We start from the raw sequence: 24161 nt of genomic DNA, 5'->3' as shown, positions 1-24161 counted from the left end.
CTCAGACCTTCGGGTTCTTAAAGCGAGAGTGTATTCAGTGACGTGACGGTGATTATAAAGATGACACGCACACACACACACACACACACACACACACACACACACACACACACACACACACACACACACACACACGACAATAATGACGTTTGATTTTGTTATATTTTTATATGGTAATCTGTGGTGTTTAAAATAAATCAAAGTCAGTGTTTGTTTGAATTCAAGACTCTGAGTGAATGTGTGTGTGTGTGTGTGTGTGTGTGTGTGTAAACGTGTGTAGTGTGAGTCAGTGAATTATTTAATTTCACAGCCCTTTTTTTTTTCTATTTCTGATTACAGAGTGTAAGAAATAGCACATGATTGCCTGGTAATTGAGGCAATAACGTGTGTGTGTGTGTGTGTGTGTGTGTGTGTGTGTGTGTTGGTGGATGTCTGTGCGTGCTCGGAATGGTTTGTTTTTCCATACATTACTTACATTCTTTCAAAGTTATCTCTTTAGTAGGAAGGCTGTATAATCACATACTTATACACGAATGCTCTAATTTATAACTCCACGAATATTGTGCCTTTAATTTCATTTCATGTTATATTATTGCTGCGTTTATAGTTCTGTCCCCGAAGGCCGTGGTTCATGATTAGGTTCGGTGAGTCAGAATTGAGTTACGGATCTGTCAGCTGCTCCCTATGAGGACTTGACGCGAATGTCAGAGTGTGAAGACCTACATGATGAGCGAATCACGGGAACTCAAAGGATATACTCTCTCTCTCTCTCTCTCTTCATACATACTCTTTTTACTGTTTTTAGAAGATCGAAGGTAACTTTTCATGGATGAACGGGAAGGATAAGAGCGGGAAATACGTGGCCGGGTCAATAAGTGATATGTTGAATGAGGTGTTGAGGAAAAGTGCTGGGTGAGGTGCGGATTGAAGAAGGCGCGGAACAAAGGTGCTTGGCGTGGGCGAAAAGGTCTTGATATAGCGGGAGGAAAAGCCTGCTGGCTCTTATGAATCTATTATGAGGAAAGGGAGGCACCTCGGTTCTTTGTGTGTTTGGGGTCTTTTCTACGTGTGTGTGTGTGTGTGTGTGTGTGTGTGTGTGTGTGTGTGTGTGTGTGTGTGTGTTTCTCTTTCTGAAATTTCCCATGAATCTTTCATATTTTTGCGCTATTTTTATAATCGTTTTAGGGAAGTGAAGACAAATATTCGAGGAACGTATCGGTAGAACTTTTTAGTGTTTTCATTGTCTTTAACGTTTTCTCTCGACACATGTTTAAGTACAATACACATTGAATGGGGTGAGGACACATGGCTGGCACGACCACTACCTCCATCACCACCAGCACGACGGGGTGAGGCTGCGTCAAGCCAGACAGACGGGTCAAGGGCGTCCATGCTTGGCATGGACACGTTGAACTCCACCAGTACTGCTCCAACCTTAACTTAGACAAGGGCAACACTCCTGAAGCTGGACTTACCTGATAAACTTTCTGAGTCGTCTCAAATGGTACAAAGTTTAGGTGTAAAGCTTATGCAAAGTCTTTGTCGTCAGTTACATTAGCATAATTAATTTGATTCTATCTAATTTTACTCCATTTTCCCAGCAAAACCGATCTTCAGTGTGTCTCGCTCTCGAACACTGAATCAACTCGTGCTACAAACACCAACACTCACCTTGTGCCTGCGTGTCGCTCACGTGCTGCAAGAGTAGAACCAGCAGTAGGAGGAACCTGGCACTCCTCCCCTCGCTGAGCATTATGCTGACTTCAAGTGTGCCCCCACTTTGTGACATGGTCCTGTGTTCTTTGTCGCGTGCCATATCTCGGGGTCATGCTGGGTTGAGGCCTGGGTCGGAGGTGCACCCCTTGATTTCGTTGTGAGAGGTTTCCTGAGGAGATGGACTAGTCTGCACAACCACTTGTAATGTTTATAACTGAAGACCAAGCTTAGCCTTAATCAGCCTCGGTATAACGTTGCGCGATCCAGCAAAAATACGAGTCCTCTGTGGTTGACCGCGCCGATGTGCGGAGCTACACCTGTGAATACTAAGCGGCTGCCACACGTGTACTGAGGCAACGCGGCCCCATAGCAGGTAAGGCCAGCATGCGCTGTCTGCCTGCGCGTTTGTGCCGCGACCTCTAGCGACGCGAAGGCTCATGGACAAGAGTTCACATGGAAAACTTTGTTTTAAATTTGTGACTTAAATAAACCGTCTTTTTCCTTTTTGGAAGTCTGATTTTTCATGACAAATGTATTGTAACAAATTTCTGTAGTAAGATTCTTGACTTTACCATAGCATTCCACAAAAGAAAGGGAGGAAGAGCGGTAAAGGTACATCGGTGAAGGGTATCATTGGCGTCCATAGTGTAAAATGGTGTGCAGATTAATTTTTCTCTACTTTTCTTTTTCTGAGTTAATTTCTTGTGAAATTCATCACTTACGCTCTGTCTCACTGCCCTCCCACCAGCATTAACAGCCGCACCACCGCCACTGCTCCCAACTCGCTGCAAGTGTTCCACTCTTCGTGCTCTTGGTCAGGCTTTGCCTTGGAAGGAGGGTCACCGAAATTTGCCGGTACTGAGAGAGAGAGAGAGAGAGAGAGAGAGAGAGAGAGAGAGAGAGAGAGAGAGAGAGAGAGAGTCCTTTTCTTGAGTGATTCTCTCTCTCTCTCTCTCTCTCTCTCTCTCTCTCTCTCTCTCTCTCTCTCTCTCTCTCTCTCTCTCTCTCTCTCTCTCTCTCGATGTAACTACGCAATAATTTGATCTCTCTGTTTATCGGTAACTGAGTACATGACCATCACTTCTCTCTTTCTAGATGACTGTGAGGTGACCGGATCGAGGAGCATCAATGGCCGGCCAAAGCGTAAGTAGCCTTGAATTTAGCCTTGGAATTTAGAATGCGTGCTGTGTGGAAAGTAGAGCAGGGAGGTGTGCGTTGCGGTGTTCAAGATGCGTGAGGTGTACGTGAGATAGTGTGTTCTGCAGGCCTCAGGGTCGATCACACTGCAGATACGCTGGCCTCAACTAATATTTCTCTGTTGAGTAGTTTATATATTATCCTCATTGCAATATTCTGTACGTCAAATTCGTGACCAGCAAAGGCTCTCGTGGGATGTCAGATTTAGGTGCCACTTCAGATGCGGGTGTAACATATGTCCTACCGATAACCTGCTTCTTCGCGGCACACGAAAATAGGCTTCGTAGCATGTGTAAAGGGTATTGAGAGCTGTGCACCATCTGCTTTTACGCAAGGTAATCACAAAGGTAGTCAATAGTGTTAGAGAAAATTTAATATTGTATAAGCAATAACTCGAGGGATACGAAAAACAAGTTAATAAATTTTAAAACCGTTTCTTCGCAAAAGTGAGGCAGCATGACTGAGTGGGAGGGGAGGAGAGGATTGAAGATTATTGAGTGATTGATTGCTTGATTGATTCTGGTCGTGATCCATTCTCTGGCGCTTCCTTTCACACAAGCAAACACAAGACGCGGGAGCTGTGTTGTTTTATGCCCCGAACAGTAAACGCTTACTGTGTGTGTGTGTGTGTGTGTGTGTGTGTGAGAGAGAGAGAGAGAGAGAGAGAGAGAGAGAGAGAGAGAGAGAGAGAGAGAGAGAGAGAGAGAGAGAGAGAGAGAGAGAGAGAGAGAGAGAGAGAGAGAGAGAGAGAGAGAGAGAGAGAGAGAGAGAGAGAGAGAGAGAGAGAGATAATACATGTATGATCAATGGCTACCATATACTTTAATCATTGGCAGTTTAGAAAAGAAGGAAAAAGAAAAAAAAAACGAAGAGTTGGCTGTGTTTCGTCCCCATCTCGTTGTTATGCTCAGAGCCACTCCCGTATTGACGCTTAGATGGAGAAATCAATGTTTGTTTATCCCCCGCTATGATGGACGGCTGTGTTTTGAATTCATGCTCGTTCGAGGAGTACCCACCCGCGCGCCTCGTGCAGCTCTTTGCCTGTAATTGATTGGCGAGTGATTTCCAACAGCCGTTGTACTTGTGATATATTAACATGAAGAAGGAAAAATATTGTGGTAAAGTAAATCGCGGAGACAAATTTTGATGGATGAAGGAAGAGTGTGGGAGGAAGTTTACTTATCTAGGGACTATTGGGTGTGTTACCGAGGAACAGAGTTATAGGGCTAAAGAAAAGTGAATCCACAAAACTAATGGTGATTGACACGTGAGTATACCTCACACACACACACACACACACACACACACACACACACACACACACACACACACACACACACACACACACACACATATATACGCACGCGCACACACACGCATGCACACGCACGCATGCACACGCTCGCACGCACACACGCTCGCACGCACACACGCTCTCACGCACACTTGCTCACACACACACACACACACACACACACACACACACACACACACACACACACACACACACACACATACATGCACATGCACAATTGTCAATCATTGTTGCTACAGAGACTATACGCTAAACAAATCACAAATCACACACACACACACACACACACACACACACACACACACACACACACACACACACACACACACACACATACCATCATGCATTCACTGCTTGCCATCAACATTCTCCAGATGCTCTTCCTGCTTGTTATTCTGTACTACATTATCGTCACTTTTCTTACAAAATTCATAAGAACATAAGAACATAAGAAATAAGGGAAGCTGCAAGAAGCGACCAGGCTTACACGTGGCAGTCCCTGTATGAAACACTCCTACCTATTTCCACCTATCATCCCCATCCATAAACTTGTCTAATCTTCTCTTAAAGCTCTCTAGTGTCCTAGCACTAACTACATGATTACTGAGTCCGTTCCACTCATCTACCACTCTATTCGAGAACCAATTTTTTCCTATCTCCTTCCTAAACCTAAATTTTTCAAGCTTGAACCCGTTATTTCTTGTTCTACCCTGGTTGCTGATCCTAAGAATTTTGCTTACATCTCCCTTGTTATAACCCTTATACCACTTAAAGACCTCTATCAGGTCCCCTCTTAACCTACGTCTCTCTAGAGAATGTAAATTTAACCGCTTCAACCTCGCTTCGTAAGGAATACTCCTCATCCCCTGTATCCTTTTAGTCATTCTCCTCTGTACTGATTCTAATAGACCTATATCTTTCCTGTAATGTGGGGACCAGAACTGCACAGCGTAGTCTAGATGAGGTCTGACCAGCGCCAAGTATAACTTTAATATTACCTCCGGCCTTCTACTTTTAACACTCCTAAAAATGAATCCTAGTACCCTATTTGCCTTGTTTCTGGCTTCTATGCATTGTTTCCCTAGACGGAGTTCAGAGCTAACTATAACTCCTAAATCTTTCTCGTACCCTGTACCTACCAGAGTTTGGGTGTTTAATGTGTACCTATTGTGTGGGTTTCCTCTACCTACACTAAGCACTTTGCATTTATTGATATTAAATTGCATTTGCCATCTATCCGTCCATTCATTCATTCTATCTAAGTCTGTCTGCAAGGCGATGGCATCCGCTTCTGACCTAATTAATCTACCTATCTTTGTGTCATCCGCAAATTTACTAACATCGCTATTAATTCCACTATCCAAGTCATTGATATATATTAGAAATAATAATGGCCCTAATACTGATCCCTGTGGCACCCCACTAATGACATGACCCCACTCGGATTTCGAGCCGTTTATTAGCACTCTCTGTCGCCTGTTACCAAGCCATGACCCTATCCAACCTAACACCTTCCCATCTATCCCGTGCGCCCTAACCTTTCTCAGGAGCCTTTGATGGGGCACCTTGTCGAATGCTTTACTAAAGTCCAGATATAAGATATCATAACTATCTCCATTATCTACTGCCTCGTACACCTTACTGTAAAAACTTAACAAGTTTGTCAGGCAAGACTTCCCCTTCGTGAAGCCATGCTGTGACTGATTTATCAAGTTATGTTTGTCTAAATGTTCCCTAATGTTCCTGGCTATTATTGACTCTAACATTTTACCTACAACTGAAGTTAAGCTGACCGGTCTATAATTAGACGCTAAAGTTTTATCCCCTTTCTTAAAGATGGGTACTACATTAGCCTGCCTCCACATTTCTGGTACCTCACCCGACTCCAGTGATTTCCTAAAGACAGAAACTAACGGCTCACTAATAATCTTTTTATTCACCTTAGCCTTTACTATAATACGTTTCTATCCTCAGATCAAATAGTGTAGCTCATCACAAACAGTTCTAATATGTATGTTGTATTCTCTTCCTTAGTGTTCTTTTTGTGTTGTGTAGCGAGGGAAGGACTCAGGAGAGAACCAAGGAAGGAATGCCTGGTGTAGTCTGCATTACATGTAAACACAATGTGAGGGACAGAATGATTGATAGTACCTTGATTGCACAACCCAGGCACCCGCACCACCAACCGTGTTACCTTCTTAAGACCATACAGTATCACCACCACGTATCATCAGAGCTCCTTCACCACCACCACCACCACCACCACCACCACCATACCACATGGTTGGATTTTAATGAATAAAGTAAGTAAAGTAAAGTTAACAGTATGTGTGTGTGTGTGTGTGTGTGTGTGTGTGTGTGTGTGTGTGTGTGTGTGTGTGTGTGTGTGTGTGTGTGTGTGTGGAGACAACACTGGTATACGTAATACTTGTGTTACTGGTTGAATTTCACGTTTGGAGTCACAGAAAATGAAGTTCTTATGTCAAACTATTGCAATCAGTGCCCTTCTCGGGGAAAAATCGTGTCTCATAACACATACCACATCATTATCATCTCTCAAAGCGTCATGCCTTGTGATCCTCGCGCGGTCATCCTTTGGGAAGTGTTCCACTACTGCAGCAAACACGTTCTTGTGTGCCCCAAATTTCTTGCGAGTTTTTTTGACACCAACAAGAGCAACAATTTTCCCTAGCTATGGCTGTGTGTGTGTGTGTGTGTGTGTGTGTGTGTGTGAGAGAGAGAGAGAGAGAGAGAGAGAGAGAGAGAGAGAGAGAGAGAGAGAGAGAGAGAGAGAGAGAGAGAGAGAGAGAGTCACAAAGATGATATTACAAAGAAAACGATTGCGTAGGTAAATCTTCAAACAACACCAAGACGCTCTCTCTCTCTCTCTCTCTCTCTCTCTCTCTCTCTCTCTCTCTCTCTCTCTCTCTCTCTCTCTCTCTCTCTCTCCACAGCCCACAGTATGTTCCCCACAGTATGTTTACATACCACAGGTAATGCCACAGTCTGCCCTAATCTCCACTCTCTCTCTCTCCATTCACTCGCGACCACTTTCCCTTTTACCCTCCTCCTACCCCTGCGAGCGAGAACACGATCTTTACTGGGGTGTGTAAGTGTTAAGTGGTGGGAATGGCGGGTAATAAGAGTATCTGAGTGACTGGGACAGTGGACTGCGTGAGGTGAGAGTTTTGTTGTCCTGGAGTGGAAAGGAAAGCTTTACGGAAACCTGTTTTTAAGCGAGGCGACCACGGGAAATGAACTGCAGGCGTGCTGTGTGTGTGTGTGTGTGTGTGTGTGTGTGTGTGAAAAGAAAATCAAGTGCAGACAATCATTAATAAAGAAAGAATTGCAACAACGTAAACATCAATATTTTGTGAATAACGGAAATACATATTTTTGAAACATGCACACAAATCAACAAACATCAGATGAAACAACAACCTAACAAGCCGTACAGTAAACTATATAAACACAATAAAAAATAACATCAAATACGAAATTGCGAAAATTAATTGCTGTCGTTGACCTGTTATTGATTTAGTTAGTATTTGTATGGTGTCATAGATCTATAGGAGACTCGATTATGACACCACCACCACCACCACCATCACCACCACTTCACTCCTTACCCCGTTCAACATAACATCAAGGGAATAACTGTACTGCTATTGGTCCAGCCTCTCCACTATCACTACCACCATCATTCGCGACCCATCCACCTCCATCTCCTTCGCTTCCCCTGACTCCTCCCCACCATAATGGGACCTGCCTTGCCGGGAGCTCTGAACCCTCGCATCCACTTCCCCGCCCACACACTTTCCCCCGCCCCACCTCGTCCCTGCCTTGCTCCACACACACACACACACACACACACACACACAAGCATGGCGATAGTGACTTGCCACACAATGAAGTAGGTGAGTGGATTGGATAGGGTGGAATGGAGAGTGACTCGTGTGAGGATAGGGGGCTGGGAAGGGAGGTGAAGGAAGGGAAGGAGGGTGAGATTGGGACATGACGCAGTAGGGACAGAGGAGGAGGAGGAGGAGGAGGAGGAGAGAGGTGGTGTAAACATGACAGGGGAACGAAGGGAGGTAAAAACTCCAGGCAAACATTGGTTTGGGTGCCAGAACATGTTCCTAAACATGAGAGTGGCGGTAGAAAGGCGGTGTGGGGAAAACTGGGAATTGTTTGAATTACTACCAAAGTATCTGATCATTTAAAAAAAAAAATCTTTTAGAGTCGTGGCCAAATATACTTGATAAGAAGAAAGACTAATGCTTGAGAACTGTAAACGTGTGAAGCATGCAAGATACTTAGGAAGCAGAGAAAGCGATGGGCATCCTTCCCCGCCTCCCACTCCCTCGCTGGACTACAGCGTTACGTAAGCCACAAATGACCATCGGGTTTAGGAGAGTCCTGGAACACTGTCAGCGGAAAAGAAACCAAGAAAAGAAACTCTACTATCTCCTAAGCCTTAAGACTACCACGGCCTCCTCCATTACTACCGACTCACAAAACCTTTGGCGAAAAAGCGGAAAACAAAAGAGAAAAAGAGACAATTCCTATGTGAAAACCTCGATCAGTTTTATTTTTATTTTTTCCTTTATTTATTTATTTATTTATTTATTTATTTATTTTATTTATTTATTTATTTATCTATTTATTTTTTTCTCTCTCTCAAGCGACCTCAAGCGGCGTTTCCAGGATGGAGTGAAAGACCGCGCCATGCCGAGAGACCCACTGACTGAGGTTTACCTTGTACAGGCCTGGCACGTTAATTGCCCGTAACTGGAAGACCGTGTGTGTGTGTGTGTGTGTGTGTTTATGTAAATATGTATACACTTCATAAAATTGTGCTCATACGGCTGCCTAATATATCGTGCGACTCCTAGCTGTGGTTAATGAAATATCTACTTTCTCTCTCTCTCTCTCTCTCTCTCTCTCTCTCTCTCTCTCTCTCTCTCTCTCTCTCTCTCTCTCTCTCTGTGTGTGTGTGTGTGCTTATCGGAGTGATGAGGGGAGGGGGTAGTCCTCAGACGGTTTACCTTAGTAACCCAGCCTGTATGGAGAACCTGCTTTAACTTGTTTTTGTTGCCACGTTGACTGATGGAAAGGTTAGACCCATAAGCATGTCGAGAACACTGGCTCAGGACTGCTTACCTGCTGGAATTTAATGACCTCTGATGGCAAGTAATTGTGACTCAAATAATAAACCTTTCACTTCCTCCTTGGATCACCAAGCAGGACCTGCCGTTGTATTTCACAGCAGCAGCAAAATGTCCATCTTTTATACAAACTGGGATGATGGAAAGTGAAAGTCCTGCTACAGTTTTATCACACACCGGTCTGTACCTGTGAATGGCGACCGGTATTTGTGAGTGTAGTGTGCCTTGTATATATATATATATATCTGTCTGTTGCGTGTAGTACCTGATTCCATCTCTGCTCCTGTCGTTGATACCTGTTCCTTGGCCGCCAGTGAGTGGTAAATAACCTGGATTCGTGTAAACTTGATGGTGATGTAATACAGTAACTGGTTCATATTGTCTCCGTAACTTACTATGCCTTATCAGTGGTGTATTTATGCCTGCTGGCATCTTGGTGTATTTCAGCGGATTGCAGGTAGGTGGATTACGTTTAATGAATTTGTTTATGCTTCTACACATGCAGTGATGATCGTCCATATTGAGAGGTATAAATCAGGATGTTCCCGTTGTTAGTTTTAATTGGATGGAGTAATTATTAACATACGTCTGGCAGAGCAGGTGTGTGTGTGTGTGTGTGTGTGTGTGTGTGTGTGTGTGTGTGTGTGTGTGTGTGTGTGTGTGTGTGTGTGTGGAAAAGGAACTAATAGAAGGGTGTGGGGGGATATTGTTTTATCATACTCTTATGCATTCTTGTCACCTTGTGAGGGACCATCTTGAGTGCACTGCTTGGGTATTGCAGGGAGCGGCGAGGCGAGCTGGTGACAAGGTAAAGGGGCGGAGGGACAGGAAGGCAAGGAGAGGAGGAGGAGAGTGCAGCGGGCAGAAATATATAAATACGGGAAGCCATCAGTGACATCTCTCATTTCCGTATTCATGCCTGAGAGGAAGGTCCCCTCGCCCATGACCTAGCGCCGGTCCCTGTAGGCGAACCACGTCTCGATGGTAGGCGAAAGTTACCTTATGGCATTTGATGATGTAATTTGTCACTTAGGAGCAACAGGGAGACTGAACGATATGTGGTTTTATGTTATATTGTATAAAAAGTTTGGAATCATCTCTGTTATCTAGTAATGAATTATGTTGTCATGATTATAAATGTCTAATATTTGAAGTATGAATTGTACATCATATCTAAAACCATTGTTACTTTACGTACACAGTGAAATTTTGAGTACTTTTAAGTTAATGAGGTCATAATCATGTAAAAGTGACATAACACTGTAGGTTTGATGCAATATTGAGTTCTCTAAGGTTTAATTTGCAGCGAGAATGTTTACAAGCTCCACTGACCTCCCTTGGTTGGCCTTCGTGTTTGAGGGCGGCAACAGGTGGCTGCTGGGAAACCTTGCCTCCTTGCTGTGGTGTGATTGATATGGATGCAGGGGGCCTGTGGTAAAAGTACGTGTTTTGTATTATTGACTGAAGAGTAAACAATAATTACATAATTTAGTGCTTAATTGGGGTCATCTCTGTAAGGGATGAAAAAGATGACGAGAGAGAGAGAGAGAGAGAGAGAGAGAGAGAGAGAGAGAGAGAGAGAGAGAGAGAGAATGTGTAAAGCTAGGCGGTGGGGCTGACTAGCACCACGTAACGAGCTTTGAAGCACCAGACAGAAGCAGAGATATGACTCTTTATACATAGACCTTGCTGTCACTAATACTGAATATTGATAAGGGGACCAAGGCCACGAATGCTGCTGCTACGACTCGAAAACTAATTGAAGAGAGAGAGAGAGAGAGAGAGAGAGAGAGAGAGAGAGAGAGAGAGAGAGAGAGAGAGAGAGAGTAACGTGTACAGTGAAAGACATCAACGAGATGCATAACCAGTATTATCTCCATGTCTTCGTTGGCGGTGGATCTTCCATCTCTCTCCTGTCCTCTGTTTGGTTTCCTCACTGGAGTAAACTGATACACGTATGGAGACGCTAAATGGTCACTTTATAACTTCATAGTCATGTTATGCGATCGCTTAACTCAGTGTTTCTCTGATGAGTGGGATGTTGTGCAGTTTTACTGACACACACACACACACACACACACACACACACACACACACAGAGAGAGAGAGAGAGAGAGAGAGAGAGAGAGAGAGAGAGAGAGAGAGAGAGAGAGAGAGAGAGAGAGAATCTGTCCCTGGTTATGTTGTAATAAAGATACATCGGTATTACTTCACGTGGGTTGATAAGGTAGAAGCTATCACTTTCAACACGTCATAGGTGATATTGTGGTATTGTTTATGATTAGAAGCCAACACTGCACAGCGTCAACGCCTTCCTGGTGAGTGCTGACCTTTATCACGTGCCGTACGATGTTTCATGTGTTTGTGTCGGGGAGTGGTTACATTTCCCTGCGCTCAGTTCACCCACCGCTCGCCTCGCCTTGCTCGGTTGCTCTGCCTTGCCACTCGCCAGTCACTCCTTGGCACTAGTGGAGTAAGGGTGCGCTGTTCTCCCGTGGAAGCTTGGTTACTGACCGCTGCCTCCGTATAGCTTTTGACGTTAGTGAGTACACCATAGTTTGTTGTTATTTCCTATCTCCAGCGCATGAATGGCTTACGGATGTTGCTGTTTCGTTCTTGTCTGATGGGTTTAACTATTGTTGGAATCTCTCAATACTTATGTGTAATATTTCTCGGAATGCTGGTAGGGCAATGAGGTGTAAGTGAAATCATCACGCGCCACATTTGCCACTTCGCCCACTCTGCCGTGTGTGTTGTAGGCACGTACGTGTTGCCTTCACCTTGTCCTCACGTACCGTTTTACCTTGCATGCCTCTCAAGCACCGAGCTTGGTACTCGCACTGCAGTCGGGGAAAGGCATCCTGATTGATAAACTATTTACCAAATACCCACTGCCACCGTCACTTGTGATCTTTTTGCATGTATGATTCTGCATCCCTCCAGTTATTGTTGACACCACACCGCACCTTACTTGTTTCATGTTACCAGTGCCACAACTTGCATACTCGTTCATATACTATATATATATATATATATATATATATATATATATATATATATATATATATATATATATATATATATATATATATAGAGAGAGAGAGAGAGAGAGAGAGAGAGAGAGAGAGAGAGAGAGAGAGAGAGAGAGAGAGAGAGAGAGAGAGAATTTCCTTTCAACGTTTAGCGAGGCAGTAACAAGGCGTGGTTGTCAGCGTGTCGAGCAACAGGACGGGCCGTGAGGTAAATAGAAGATGGAAAGGATAATTCGATGTGTTCAAGGTCGAGGGGGAGAGGCAGGGAAGGACGGAAAGAGAGAGAGAGAGAGAGAGAGAGAGAGAGAGAGAGAGAGAGAGAGAGAGAGAGAGAGAGAGAGAGAGAGAGAGAGGAAAAAGCTGCAACACGGGATCACTGACTATCATTAATGAGAAGTTTTGCCGAAAATTGGTCCCCTGCGAGCAGTGAGGATGGGAGTGTTGAACCTGACCACTTAAGGCAATGCTACTGAGAGAGAGAGAGAGAGAGAGAGAGAGAGAGAGAGAGAGAGAGAGAGAGAGAGAGAGACTACATATAATTCCGAACTGCTGTTTTTTTGTGAATAAAATAAAAGTAAATAAATAAAAATAAAACGTGTAAGGTTGACCGAAAAGGAATATTTAGAGAGGTGTTTGCTGGCGATACACGAACAGGTAGACAATAGATCACCGGGTAGCTCCACCAAGGTGTGCAAGACCTTCCTGTGTGTTTCGCAGGAACAGTTTTTTTTTTTTATTATTATTATCATTTTTAATCTGTGGTGTATTACTATTATTGCTACTGCCGACACATTAGACGAGTAGATACGATTTATTAGGTATTATTTTAGAGGTGTGTGGATGATAGCGTTTTCTGTCACAGTCCAGAATAATCAGACTGGTTGCTACGAGTACTTATAGTTTCATAAATGTTAGTGTTTATTGCCGGCAGAGTAGTCAGAGTGGAGGTGACGAGGTGTGTGAGCGGCAAGCGTGAGTGTCGGCAGACGGCAGCTGAAGGTTGGCTGCTTTCTTGCTCGGTGCTGCGAACGCCTTGATGATATAAGTGATCAAAGGAGTGCTTTAATGTTCACCCGGGTTCAGAGGCCGCGTAAGTGTCCCTCAAGGTGTGTTGCACGTTCGCCACGCTCTCTGCCGCTTGGAACGGACTTCATCTTCCTCGTTTCTGAAATTTCGATATCTACCTTGTTCTTATGTATGGTTTGCTTGCAACATTGTACAGTTTGCTTTGGGTACTGGTTGTTTGTTTTCCTCATTTTGTCTTCTTACTTGTTTTTCTTCTTATTTCATCTTGCTTTTTTCTTGTTTCGTCTCCATTCATGCCACATTCAGATATCAGAAGGCTATGTAACTTTAAAGGATGACAACAGGTAAAAATATTCTCTCTCTCTCTCTCTCTCTCTCTCTCTCTCTCTCTCTCTCTCTCTCTCTCTCTCTCTCTCTCTCTCTCTCTCTCTCTCTCTCTCTCTCTCTCTCTCTCTCTCTCTCTCTCTCTCTGTGTGTGTGTGTGTGTGTGTGTGTGTGTGTGTGTGTGTGTGTGTGTGTGTGTGTGTGTGTGTGTGTGTGTGTGTGTGTGTATATATATATATATATATATATATATATATATATATATATATATATATATATATATATATATATATATATATATATATATATTCTTTAAATACACGTATTCAAAAGAATACGTGTAGGAAGAAGGAATGTTAATAATACAGGTAAGGCTGTCTCGGTGACTGTTTTGGTATTATAGGCTTTTAGTATGTTCTTGGTGGTGGTGGTGGTGGTGGTGGTAATGGCGTAGTAGTGGTGGTGGTGGTGTGTCATGCAATACCTGCGTGTAGGACATGTGTGTGTCGAGTGCTGTGAACACGGAAGTTTTAGCGCCGTGACCTGCTCTACCACAGACTTTAGTTCATTGATCCTTTCGTCATATTTAAGAATATTCATAATCCCCGGACATTTATTTGCATATGGAAGTGATTTAATAAGCGCTACTGTAACTAATAGTATGCAGTACAAGCTACCTGTACAGGACAGCTCCCCTTGGTCTGTAACTGCGCCTTGGGTGGCCTCCAAGTGGCCCTGTCTGGGCACCACATATTTCACCTCCAGGGCCACAAGACCATAGGAGACTGGCCTGCTCCTCTACAGGAATCCCACAATACTGATTAATCCCAATCAATGTTTCATCATTTATCGATCCCCCATTGCCACACAAATCATCATCGACTCCCTTTGATGCCTCAACCATTCATGTACGCCTTGGGTAGTCTCATTGACCACCGGCGATCCATGTTGACCACTGTGGGAATCCTTGCTTTAGATGCGAGGAAGAAGTAGAACACTGTGAGCAATGTTTCATTAAGGGGAAAGACACAACACGTGCCTCACCGCCTCCATCACCACCACCACCACCACCACCACCACCAGGCCAGCATATGCGGAAGCTATGTGCTCCTCTTGGCAACGGACACACGATCCGTATTTTTTGAGTTCAGAGGACAGTGAAGGAGAATGATGTGGCGAAGGGAGGCTGGCGGGTCACGTCATTCGGAAGTGTGGAGGCTACTCAGATACTGAGTAGCTGGAGGCCATTGAGGATTCGGAAATATTAATTCTTCCCTGAAGAGAATTGGCAAGTAGGCAAGCAGACTCAACTAAGCAGTCTGTTTGATTCACCGCCGGAGCAAAAGGCCTTAGAAACATTATTAGGACAGAAAACACGTCCACTGCCACAGTGAGATGGAAGGGCGTGACGTTTGCACCACAGCCTCGGCCGTCGCGTCACTGAGAGTCTCGGCAAATCACGTTCTCGCGGCGGCGATGTCTCAGGCTCGTACGGAGAATGTCACGTGTAGGCCTGGTGGCTTCTTGCAGCTTCCCTTATTTTCTTAAGTTCTTATGTTCTAACTCGTAAAACTGGCGGGTCCTGACAAACTGAAATTGATGAACATGTGCACATCGTGTCCTGTCACTTGTCTGGTGGTTGCAATACGCGCGGAATAGAAGTAGGCAGCTATCTTCATTGTGGTGGTGACAGCAGTGTTAGATGAAGACCTGCGTTTGTGGCTGCGGGCAAGACGGCACAAAGAATGTTTTGGCTGTCCAGCATCAGAACAAGATTGAATTAGATTGGTTTGTGCTGTCGATGACAGAAAACATTCCCGTTTGAAGGAAGGACTGCCGATTCAGAAACACACGTTTAAAGGTTGGCTTTCCTGACGCCCCGAGAACTCAGGGATGTCCCCCTCGACCTTAAGAATTCCCCCACACGGCGGCAAGAGCACTTAGCCAATCACATGCCGCCATTTTTGCTGATCTCAGAGCTGCACATCTGATTGGAAAGCCTCTCACAGTTATGCCCATACGCTGCTCGGACATTACCTGTCGTTGGCTGAGGTAATCATATTAATAATCATCTTAACAGCTAACACGTCGGCTGAGGTTATGTATTCACCCATGTTTGGTTGTCTGTCTGTCTGTCTGTTTTTCTCTCTGCTCCCAGGATATTACAAAAAAAAATTAATCAACAGATTCTAATCTAATATAGAAACGTGGTAGGGTTTAGGCCAAGGAACAGTCGATCACATTTGAGTCAGGTGCGGTTTATTGCAGACCTAAACACCACAGATTTTACCGCCGTAAAGGTACACGTTGTCGGCGGTCTGTGCTCTGAGTGTCTTGTAGTTATGCAGTGTGCCACACCACCATTAGTATGGCCCACAAATGCGCACGCACGACACACACACACACACACACACACACACACACACACACACACACACACACACACACACACACACACACACACACACACACTACCTTCTCTTCTTCTCTCATCTCTCAATTGAGTAATATAACAAGTTAATTTAGAACAGCCCTGAAAGTATAACGGAGTAGAAGGAAGAGAAAGGACAAGGAGACGATGGATGATGATAGTAATGATGATGATGACGCAGATGAGCATCATGATAAAAAACGTGATTACTATTTGCCATTCGTTCTTCAGTGGAGCACTTCCAAAACGTGAAGTCCCACTGAGGGAGCTTGCATACGTTACCTTTCCTTATTATTGTGTACTTAAACCGGTAAGTAAAAGAAGAAGAAGAAAAAAAGAGGAAATATTTCACTTTACGTAACTGTTTGTATTTGTATGATGTATTGGAGGACAGTGGAAGATCCTCTACATATGATTTGCAGAGGACGGAGAGAAGAAGTAGTATGAAAAGCTGTACCTAGACCACAGCCTTCTCCGTCCTTTTACAGAAGGGAGGGAATCGAGGGTCTGGTGGTTATCTTGCCGAGAGGTTAACAAAAAGCCTTCCTAGTCACCTGAGAGAGCTTGTCGTTTTCTTCTCAGTGGTCGCGGTGAAAGAAGGAAAAAGGGAGGGGTACCAGAAAACCTTGGGACTTCTTGAAGCGAAGAATTACCTTGAACCTTGAAGGGAAAACTACGAAAAAAGTAAAACACACACACACACACACACACACACACACACACACACACACACACACACACACACACACACACACACACACACACACACACACACACACACACACACATTGACGGAAAACTTTAATGAATTAGTGGAAAGAGGAGGCTATAATGAGAATCGTATTTTGTTTTTTTGCTCTTATTTTGTCTTAGTACTTTACTTGCGTGCAGGACACCTTGTGATTTCACAAAGTGTTACGTATTATCTCAGAGAGCCATTTGCGGCAAGAGCTTTTCCGCCGCAGATCACGTAAGGACACGTGACTGATGTGCTCTCGAACGTGATGTCACTGAGGGCAGCAGTGGGCATATCATTCAGTTGTAATTCACAAGTAATAAAAGAAAGTAAGGTTTCATTCATTCCACGCTTCTTCTCGTGTCCTCATTTTCCACGCAGTGCGTTCCTGAACTTGATGTCTCTGAGGACGCTCGTCGGCTTACCATCAAGTCTTTATTCACGTATAATATTATATAAAAAGAAATTATGGCTCCATGCATCCCACGCTCCTCCACCTTCCCTCATTTTCTCTTCGTCCTCTCATTTTCTACACGTTTTTCCGTCGTAGACTTCGTCGGTCCAGGAAAAGTCTTCCAGATTATATATATATATATATATATATATATATATATATATATATATATATATATATATATATATATATATATATATATATATATATATATAAAAAGACTGGCCGTGCTCGTTTTTCCATCGCGTCTTGGAAGGAGATGCTTTTCCAGACTCAAAGGAGACCAACTATTTGTGGCAGGTGGTTCCTGGGAAGAAAAGCTTAATTAACACTACCCAAGTAATAGACGCCTTCCTTTGACTACCTTGGCTCCTCTGAGAAAAAGAAGGATGGAAGAAGGGAAAGAAATATTAATAGGTAAAGAAAGAAATTACCTTGGTAACTTTTGACTGATGGAAGAATGTGCACGTATCGATCAAAGGGAATTGCGTGGTGGGTGCCTGTTTTTATCTCTCTCTCTCTCTCTCTCTCTCTCTCTCTCTCTCTCTCTCTCTCTCTCTCTCTCTCTCTCTCTCTCTCTCTCATTCTTCATCCATATTTCGTCATGCTACTCCTCGTTTTCACAAAGCTTTCGTACTCTCCTCTCTGTTCTCTTTCTCTCCCCTTTCCCATTTCCGTAATCTGGTTCCCGGTTTCCTCAGCCTTGCTCCCATTTCCTTCTCAGCGACTCCGTCCCTTCTCTTTTTTTTTTCCTTTTTCTTTTTTCCAGCTTCTTTTATTGCTCCTCTCAGTGGTAATTTTTGTCACTGAATGATGTCATAAATTTGTTGCACGCTTGAGAGTCGAATCGGGTACGAGTTTTAGGTACGTTTTAGCCGCCTGGCTTCGGCATGGTATAGGTAGGGAGGAGGTGTGTGTGTGTGTGTGTGTGTGTGTGTGTGTGTGTGTGTGTGTGGGGTCGGTGAGCCAGGCGTCCTTTTCATTAGTCAATCACTCACTTTGTCTGACAGTCAATGCCGCAGTCACTTAATATACAAGTCAGTTAGCTAGGCGGTCGTTTATAGTGGACAGACACATCGCTCATTCATTCACCCAATTTCTCCATGTGCGTCAGTGAGCTGGGATGAGCAAGAGTAACAAAATTATCTATTTCTCACCATATTATGCCTTTGCTATGTAGAATGTAGAATAGACGTTGCAGAGACGGCTTAATATGATGTATGAGCCTTATTCTATGGTTCAAGTTTAACCAGACGTGATTATCTTGTACGCTTGCCTGATTTAATACATTTTGGATCGACGTGGATGTTCTATAAAGGGACAGTCTGGGATGAGGCAGCTGCGGTGTGTAAGCAGTCGCGAGTTATGAACATGATTATAATTGTATGCTACGTGTTGAGTGAAGGAAGATAGGTACGAGTGAAAATAAGCCTGTTTAAAGTGAAGTAGTGATTCTCTCTCTCTCTCTCTCTCTCTCTCTCTCTCTCTCTCTCTCTCTCTCTCTCTCTCCGTTACTGCAGCCTGGGGATTACATTAGTCTGTTTTGGCGTTGTTCCCGAGACACCTTCGCTGGTAATTTACTCTCCTTTCAAGTATAATGGCTAACTTAACTGTGCAAGGGCGGCGTTACGTCTTGTCACTCCTCCTTCTCCTCTTCCTTTTCCTCCTCCTCTTCCTCCTTTTCCTCCTCTTCCTCCTTTTCCCCCTCCTCCTCCTCCTCCTCCTCCTCCTCATCCTCCTCCTCCTCCTCCTCCTCCTCCTCATCCTCCTCCTCCTCCTCCTCCTCCTATTGAGACAGCGGCGGAAATGGTAGGAAAAAAACGAAAAAAATATGGAACCAACGAGAGAGAGAGAGAGAGAGAGAGAGAGAGAGAGAGAGAGAGAGAGAGAGAGAGAGAGAGAGAGAGAGAGGATAAATATTTAGATGTTCACTCATCCCAAAGCATCTCTTAGTTAAATGGCACAAGAGGCTCCCGTGTGTCGTCGCTTCTTTTTAATTCTGGTGTTAGTTGGCTGTCCGTCTGTCTCCGAGGACGTATTGTAAATTCTCTCTCTCTCTCTCTCTCTCTCTCTCTCTCTCTCTCTCTCTCTCTCTCTCTCTCTCTCTCTCGTTGTTGAATTGGCTTAGATATAAAGGGAAATAAAATACACGTGCGCAACACCTGCTGGCTTCCCACTGACCTAATTACGGAATGTGTGTTTTCCACCAGCCATCAGTTGGACAGGAATGTGACAGTCACGGTGATGGAGTGCGCCGTGTGCGTGGCGCGGCGGTGCTGCTGCTCAGAGTGGCTGTTGCGTTAATGGTTTGTTACTACGTCATGGAAATGTTTTTCGTATACGTAGAGGGAAACACGTGTTGTACATAGTGTGTGTGTGTGTGTGTGTGTGTGTGTGTGTGTGTGTGTGTGTGTGTGTGTATCTGCTTGGTGTGTTGATTTGGTTTATATTTATTTATTCTTTTATTTATTTATTTATTTGTATGTCTGTTTTTTTCAAAGGTGTTTTATGATTAGAATGTGTATAACTACTACTACTACTACTACTACTACTACTACGACTACTACTACTACCGCTACTACTACTACTACTACTACTACTACTACCGCTACTACTACTACCGCTACTACTACTACCGCTACTATTACTACTACTACTACTACTACTACTACTACTACTACTACTACTACTACTACTACTACTACTACTACTTCTACTACTACTGTTAGCACTATTAGTATTACTACTGCTGTTGTCATTCCTTGTATTGTGTGTGTGTGTGTGTGTGTGTGTGTGTGTGTGCGCGCGCATTTAGGTGCAGTGCAGTGTGTGTGCGTTTATGTGTGTGTGTGTGTGTGTGTGTGTGTGTGTGTGTGTGTGTGTGTGTGCATTTAAGTACAGTGCAGTGTGTATGATGCAGAATAAGGCGGTGAAAACAAGTTGAAGCAAGATACACCTGGTGGCGACAGACAGACAGACAGACAGACTGAGGTAAGCGGACAGGGGATACGGGTGAGGTGAGGAGGGTTGTTGGCAGGTTGGGCGATCGACACTTAACCTTACCTGACCTTGGCGAGGAAGTTTTGTAATGCAAGACCACGTGCAGAGGAGACAGGAAGAAGAGAACGAGTATGAAAAAGATGCAGGTAAAAAAGTGAATAACGAGGATAGTAAGAGTGACGGTGCTAAATCATAGAGGAAGATGAAGCTTGAGGATGATAAAGGAGGAAGAAGGATGATGGCAGGTCAAATAGAAGGCACCTTGAGTCTGTCCTTCAGTTGTTGCATTCCGCTCCTGCATTCTCTTCTTCCCTCATCTCCTGAGCCTCATCTTCCTCTTTCCCGCCCTCTCTTATAACCCACCGCAAGTCTTTTCTATTACCCTCCCTCCTTTATCACCCACCGACCTGTTCTCTCTCTTTCCCTCTCTCATCAACCGTCCGTCTGTCTGCCTTTCCTCTTTCCCTCACACATTACTCGACTGTCTTCTCTCTCCCTCATCACCCGCCTGCTTTATCATCCTTCTGCCTTCCTTCTTTCCCTCCCTCATTACCTCCTCACCTGCCCTGCCTCTTGCGCTCTCTTCCTTCCTCCTTCGCTCTATTACGTCATCAGTTAGACTTGCGACAAGGAAACGTGTATATCAAGGAACAAGTGACAGTCGGACAGCGAGATTTTACCAGTAAATACACACACACACACACACACACACACACACACACACACACACACACACACACACACGGGTTTCTCATGTCAGATAACCACTTGTGAATTTAATTAGTTTCAGGTATTGGTGTGCGTGTTTACCGGCAATGCAGGAGTGAGGAATCAGGGAGAGACTCGGCTTGGGGTGCTCTGCTCGGCGTGGGACAGCCAGACACTATCGAGCCAAACATTGACCAGCCACGTGCGCCTCAAAGTTAAACACACGAGCTCGATTACATCTGTAGATTAATATTCAAACATCATTTACTCGCTCACTCACGAGAGAGAGAGAGAGAGAGAGAGAGAGAGAGAGAGAGAGAGAGAGAGAGAGAGAGAGAGAGAGAGAGAGAGAGAGAGAGAGAATGCAACACACGCGCACATACTCAGAAAGGTGTGTGTGTGTGTGTGTGTGTGTGTGTGTTTGTTTGTTTGTTTGTTTGTTTGTTTGTTCCTTGGCTGCGCGTGCACGTGTAGTGGTGGTGGTGGCGGCGGCGGCAGCGGTGTGGGAGGGGAGGAAGGGGGAACCGGAAGTATTGCCTCGCCACGTAGAGAACATTACACATTCTCTTTGTTTACATTTCTCACCCTTGTACTTGTTTGGTTCTTTGTTCACTTTCTTCACGCTTTCGGCCTTCGTGCCTCCCTTGCCTTCCCTTCTTCTTCACGTGTTTCTTTCTGTTTACGGAAGGTTGCTATTCTTGGGGATACGTGGAAACAATTACGTGTTGTTTCCATATGGACTGTTATCTCGTCGTATCGGTTCGCTTGTTATCGTACGCCTGATATGATTTCCGCCGGTCAGCGATTACAATACTCATGCATAGCTATCAGATCAAGGTTTGTGTGTATGTGTGTATTCCTACTACTACTACTACTACAGGCGACAATATAATAGTTAGTGTTTTGGATCACAGTGGGAAGGACCAGTCTCCAGTGGTCCGCTATGCAGTCACCCTCGGATCTCTTCAGTGTATTGTATACGTATCTAATGTTCACATGACTCCAGGAATTGTGACCTTGTAATGCGACACGAGGGAAGACTAGTATTTTTGTCCTCCTGTGTGTGTGTGTGTGTGTGTGTGTGTGTGTGTGTGTGTGTGTGTGTGTGTGTGTGTGTGTGTGAATTTTGCAGGGGAAAGAGCAGAAGTGGGTTACCTCACTTTCTCTCTCTCTCTCTCTCTCTCTCTCTCACACACACACACACACACACACACACACACAGGTATTTATCACGCGAGTACAAAAAAAATATTGGTTGTTGATAAGACGTAATGAGGTTTCCCTTTCCGTGTGTGTGTGTGTGGCATTCACGGATTGTCACTCACCGGTTAGGGAATGACTATTGACTTCACCACAAGGCCATAGTCTGGTAAGGAAATTTTCATGCTGATAACGATAACACTACTACTACTACTACTACTACTACTACTACTACTACTACTACTACTACTACTACTACTACTACTACTATTACTACTACTACTACTACTACTGTTACTACTACTACTACTACTACTACTACTACTACTACTACTACTGTTATTTTTGTTGCTGGTGGTGATAATAATAATAATAATAATAATAATAATAATAATAATAATAATAATAATAATAATAATGTAACACGGATGAACTTTGGAGTAGCAAAGCAATGATATGCGTGCAAAACGTGTAATCTGGCGGGCAGTGTGGCAGAGCACGTTGTCTCGGTGCTGGAGGCGAGGGTGTTCTGGAGTCGTGGCGTGAGGTGAGGTGGTGAAGTGCCGCCCACCTTGGCGAGTCCACGCAAGACCGGTCAGGGAGGCAGGCGACCTTAGCATGGCCTCAGCGTGGCCGCAACTCATCATCCCAATGGTGTGGAGGTGTGGGAAGATATTGTCGAGGAGCAGACGTGAACATACGAACGTAAGGAAATATAAAGAATCTGTGACTGTATGGCGAGACAGTGACATTGAGGTGGCGAGGGTTTAGTTGTGTCTGTGGCATTGATTAGGAGGCGAGAAGGCACTGGTGTCTGTGTGTCTGAGAGGCGAGGCATAGGCTATGGCGTTGAGGGGAGACATTTACTGTAAAAGTGATTAAAAATGATACATCAAGCTAAGCAGATCGTGGGAAGACCACACGTTAGATAACAGGTAGTTAACTAATCTTTACTATCTTATCGAATGGTTATTAGAATAACTTATCAAAACTATAATGCTAATATACAACACACGATAGCATATCGTCTCTCTTCGGGAAATCGGTCGATATGGTGCTTCTCTTTATAAATTATAATTGTATCTATTGATTAGCTTGTATTGTTATCAGAAAAGCAGCAGTTGTGGTGAAAAAGATCTCCGTGACAAGAAATGTGACCAGACGGAATGGATCAAGGGTGGAGAGGAGAGCAGTGCCTGGGGGTGTACGCTCCAACTCTGTTACGTTTCATTGCCTGATATAGTCGTAGTAACATTAATGCCCTAAGGTCATTCATAAACCGCTTTTTCTTTCCCTTTACTCCCTCCTCTCCCTTGCTACACCGCACCTCCCTCCCTTTATGTAGACCTGTAAGAAGGTGCATATTTATGTTATTGTCTTCCCTCTTATGTTGTTCCCTTGCAGTCTTTCACTTCTTAACCGTTAATTTTTCTCCCTTACTTTTATCTATCAATATGTGTTTTTTTTTTCTTTTATAATCTCTCTCTCTCTCTCTCTCTCTCTCTCTCTCTCTCTCTCTCTCTCTCTCTCCTCTCTCTCTCTCTCTCTCTCTCTCTCCTCTCTCTCTCTCTCCTCTCTCTCTCTCTCTCGGGGCGCACACACACACACACACACACACACACACACACACACACACACACACACACACACACACACATCAAGGCCACTTACTTATGTATTCTCGTCGCTCGCTTCCCAAACTCGGATTTCCCAATGTGACTTCATCATTAACCAGAAGCACCAGCAACAGCAACCAAATTACGTAGTACTAGTTGTAGCAGCAGCATCAGCAGTATTGGTGATAAACATAAGTGGTGGTGGCAGCAGTAGCAGCAGCAGCATTGATGTCAGTGT

The 24161-nt window shown here is 44.2% G+C and overlaps 3 protein-coding genes across 7 annotated transcripts in view; 2 read left to right on the top strand and 1 right to left on the bottom strand.

Annotated features, from left to right (window-relative positions):
* LOC135102568 (uncharacterized) overlaps nt 1–2069 on the bottom strand; it is a 33709-nt gene extending 31640 nt beyond the window's left edge. Inside the window, exon 1 of the mRNA XM_064007850.1 lies at nt 1672–2069. Within this exon, the coding sequence (XP_063863920.1) occupies nt 1672–1816 (145 nt within the window). The 5' untranslated portion in view covers nt 1817–2069. The remainder of the gene's footprint in view (nt 1–1671) is intronic.
* LOC135103154 (proteoglycan 4-like) overlaps nt 1–2859 on the top strand; it is a 55460-nt gene extending 52601 nt beyond the window's left edge. For all 3 annotated transcript variants that reach the window (XM_064009231.1, XM_064009229.1, XM_064009230.1), the window contains one exon: nt 2812–2859. The gene's annotated coding sequence lies outside the window, so the exon portion shown is untranslated. The remainder of the gene's footprint in view (nt 1–2811) is intronic.
* Nucleotides 2860–11785: 8926 nt separating this feature from the next.
* LOC135103156 (uncharacterized) overlaps nt 11786–24161 on the top strand; it is a 64669-nt gene continuing 52293 nt past the window's right edge. The window contains exon 1 of one of the 3 annotated variants that reach the window (XM_064009237.1): nt 11786–11938. The gene's annotated coding sequence lies outside the window, so the exon portion shown is untranslated. The remainder of the gene's footprint in view (nt 11939–24161) is intronic. The other 2 variants (XM_064009234.1, XM_064009235.1) reach the window with 2 other exon arrangements.

This window comes from Scylla paramamosain, chromosome 8 (assembly GCF_035594125.1).
Source record: "Scylla paramamosain isolate STU-SP2022 chromosome 8, ASM3559412v1, whole genome shotgun sequence".
Classification (NCBI taxonomy): domain Eukaryota; kingdom Metazoa; phylum Arthropoda; class Malacostraca; order Decapoda; family Portunidae; genus Scylla; species Scylla paramamosain.
This window is presented reverse-complemented; position numbering and strand designations above follow the sequence as displayed.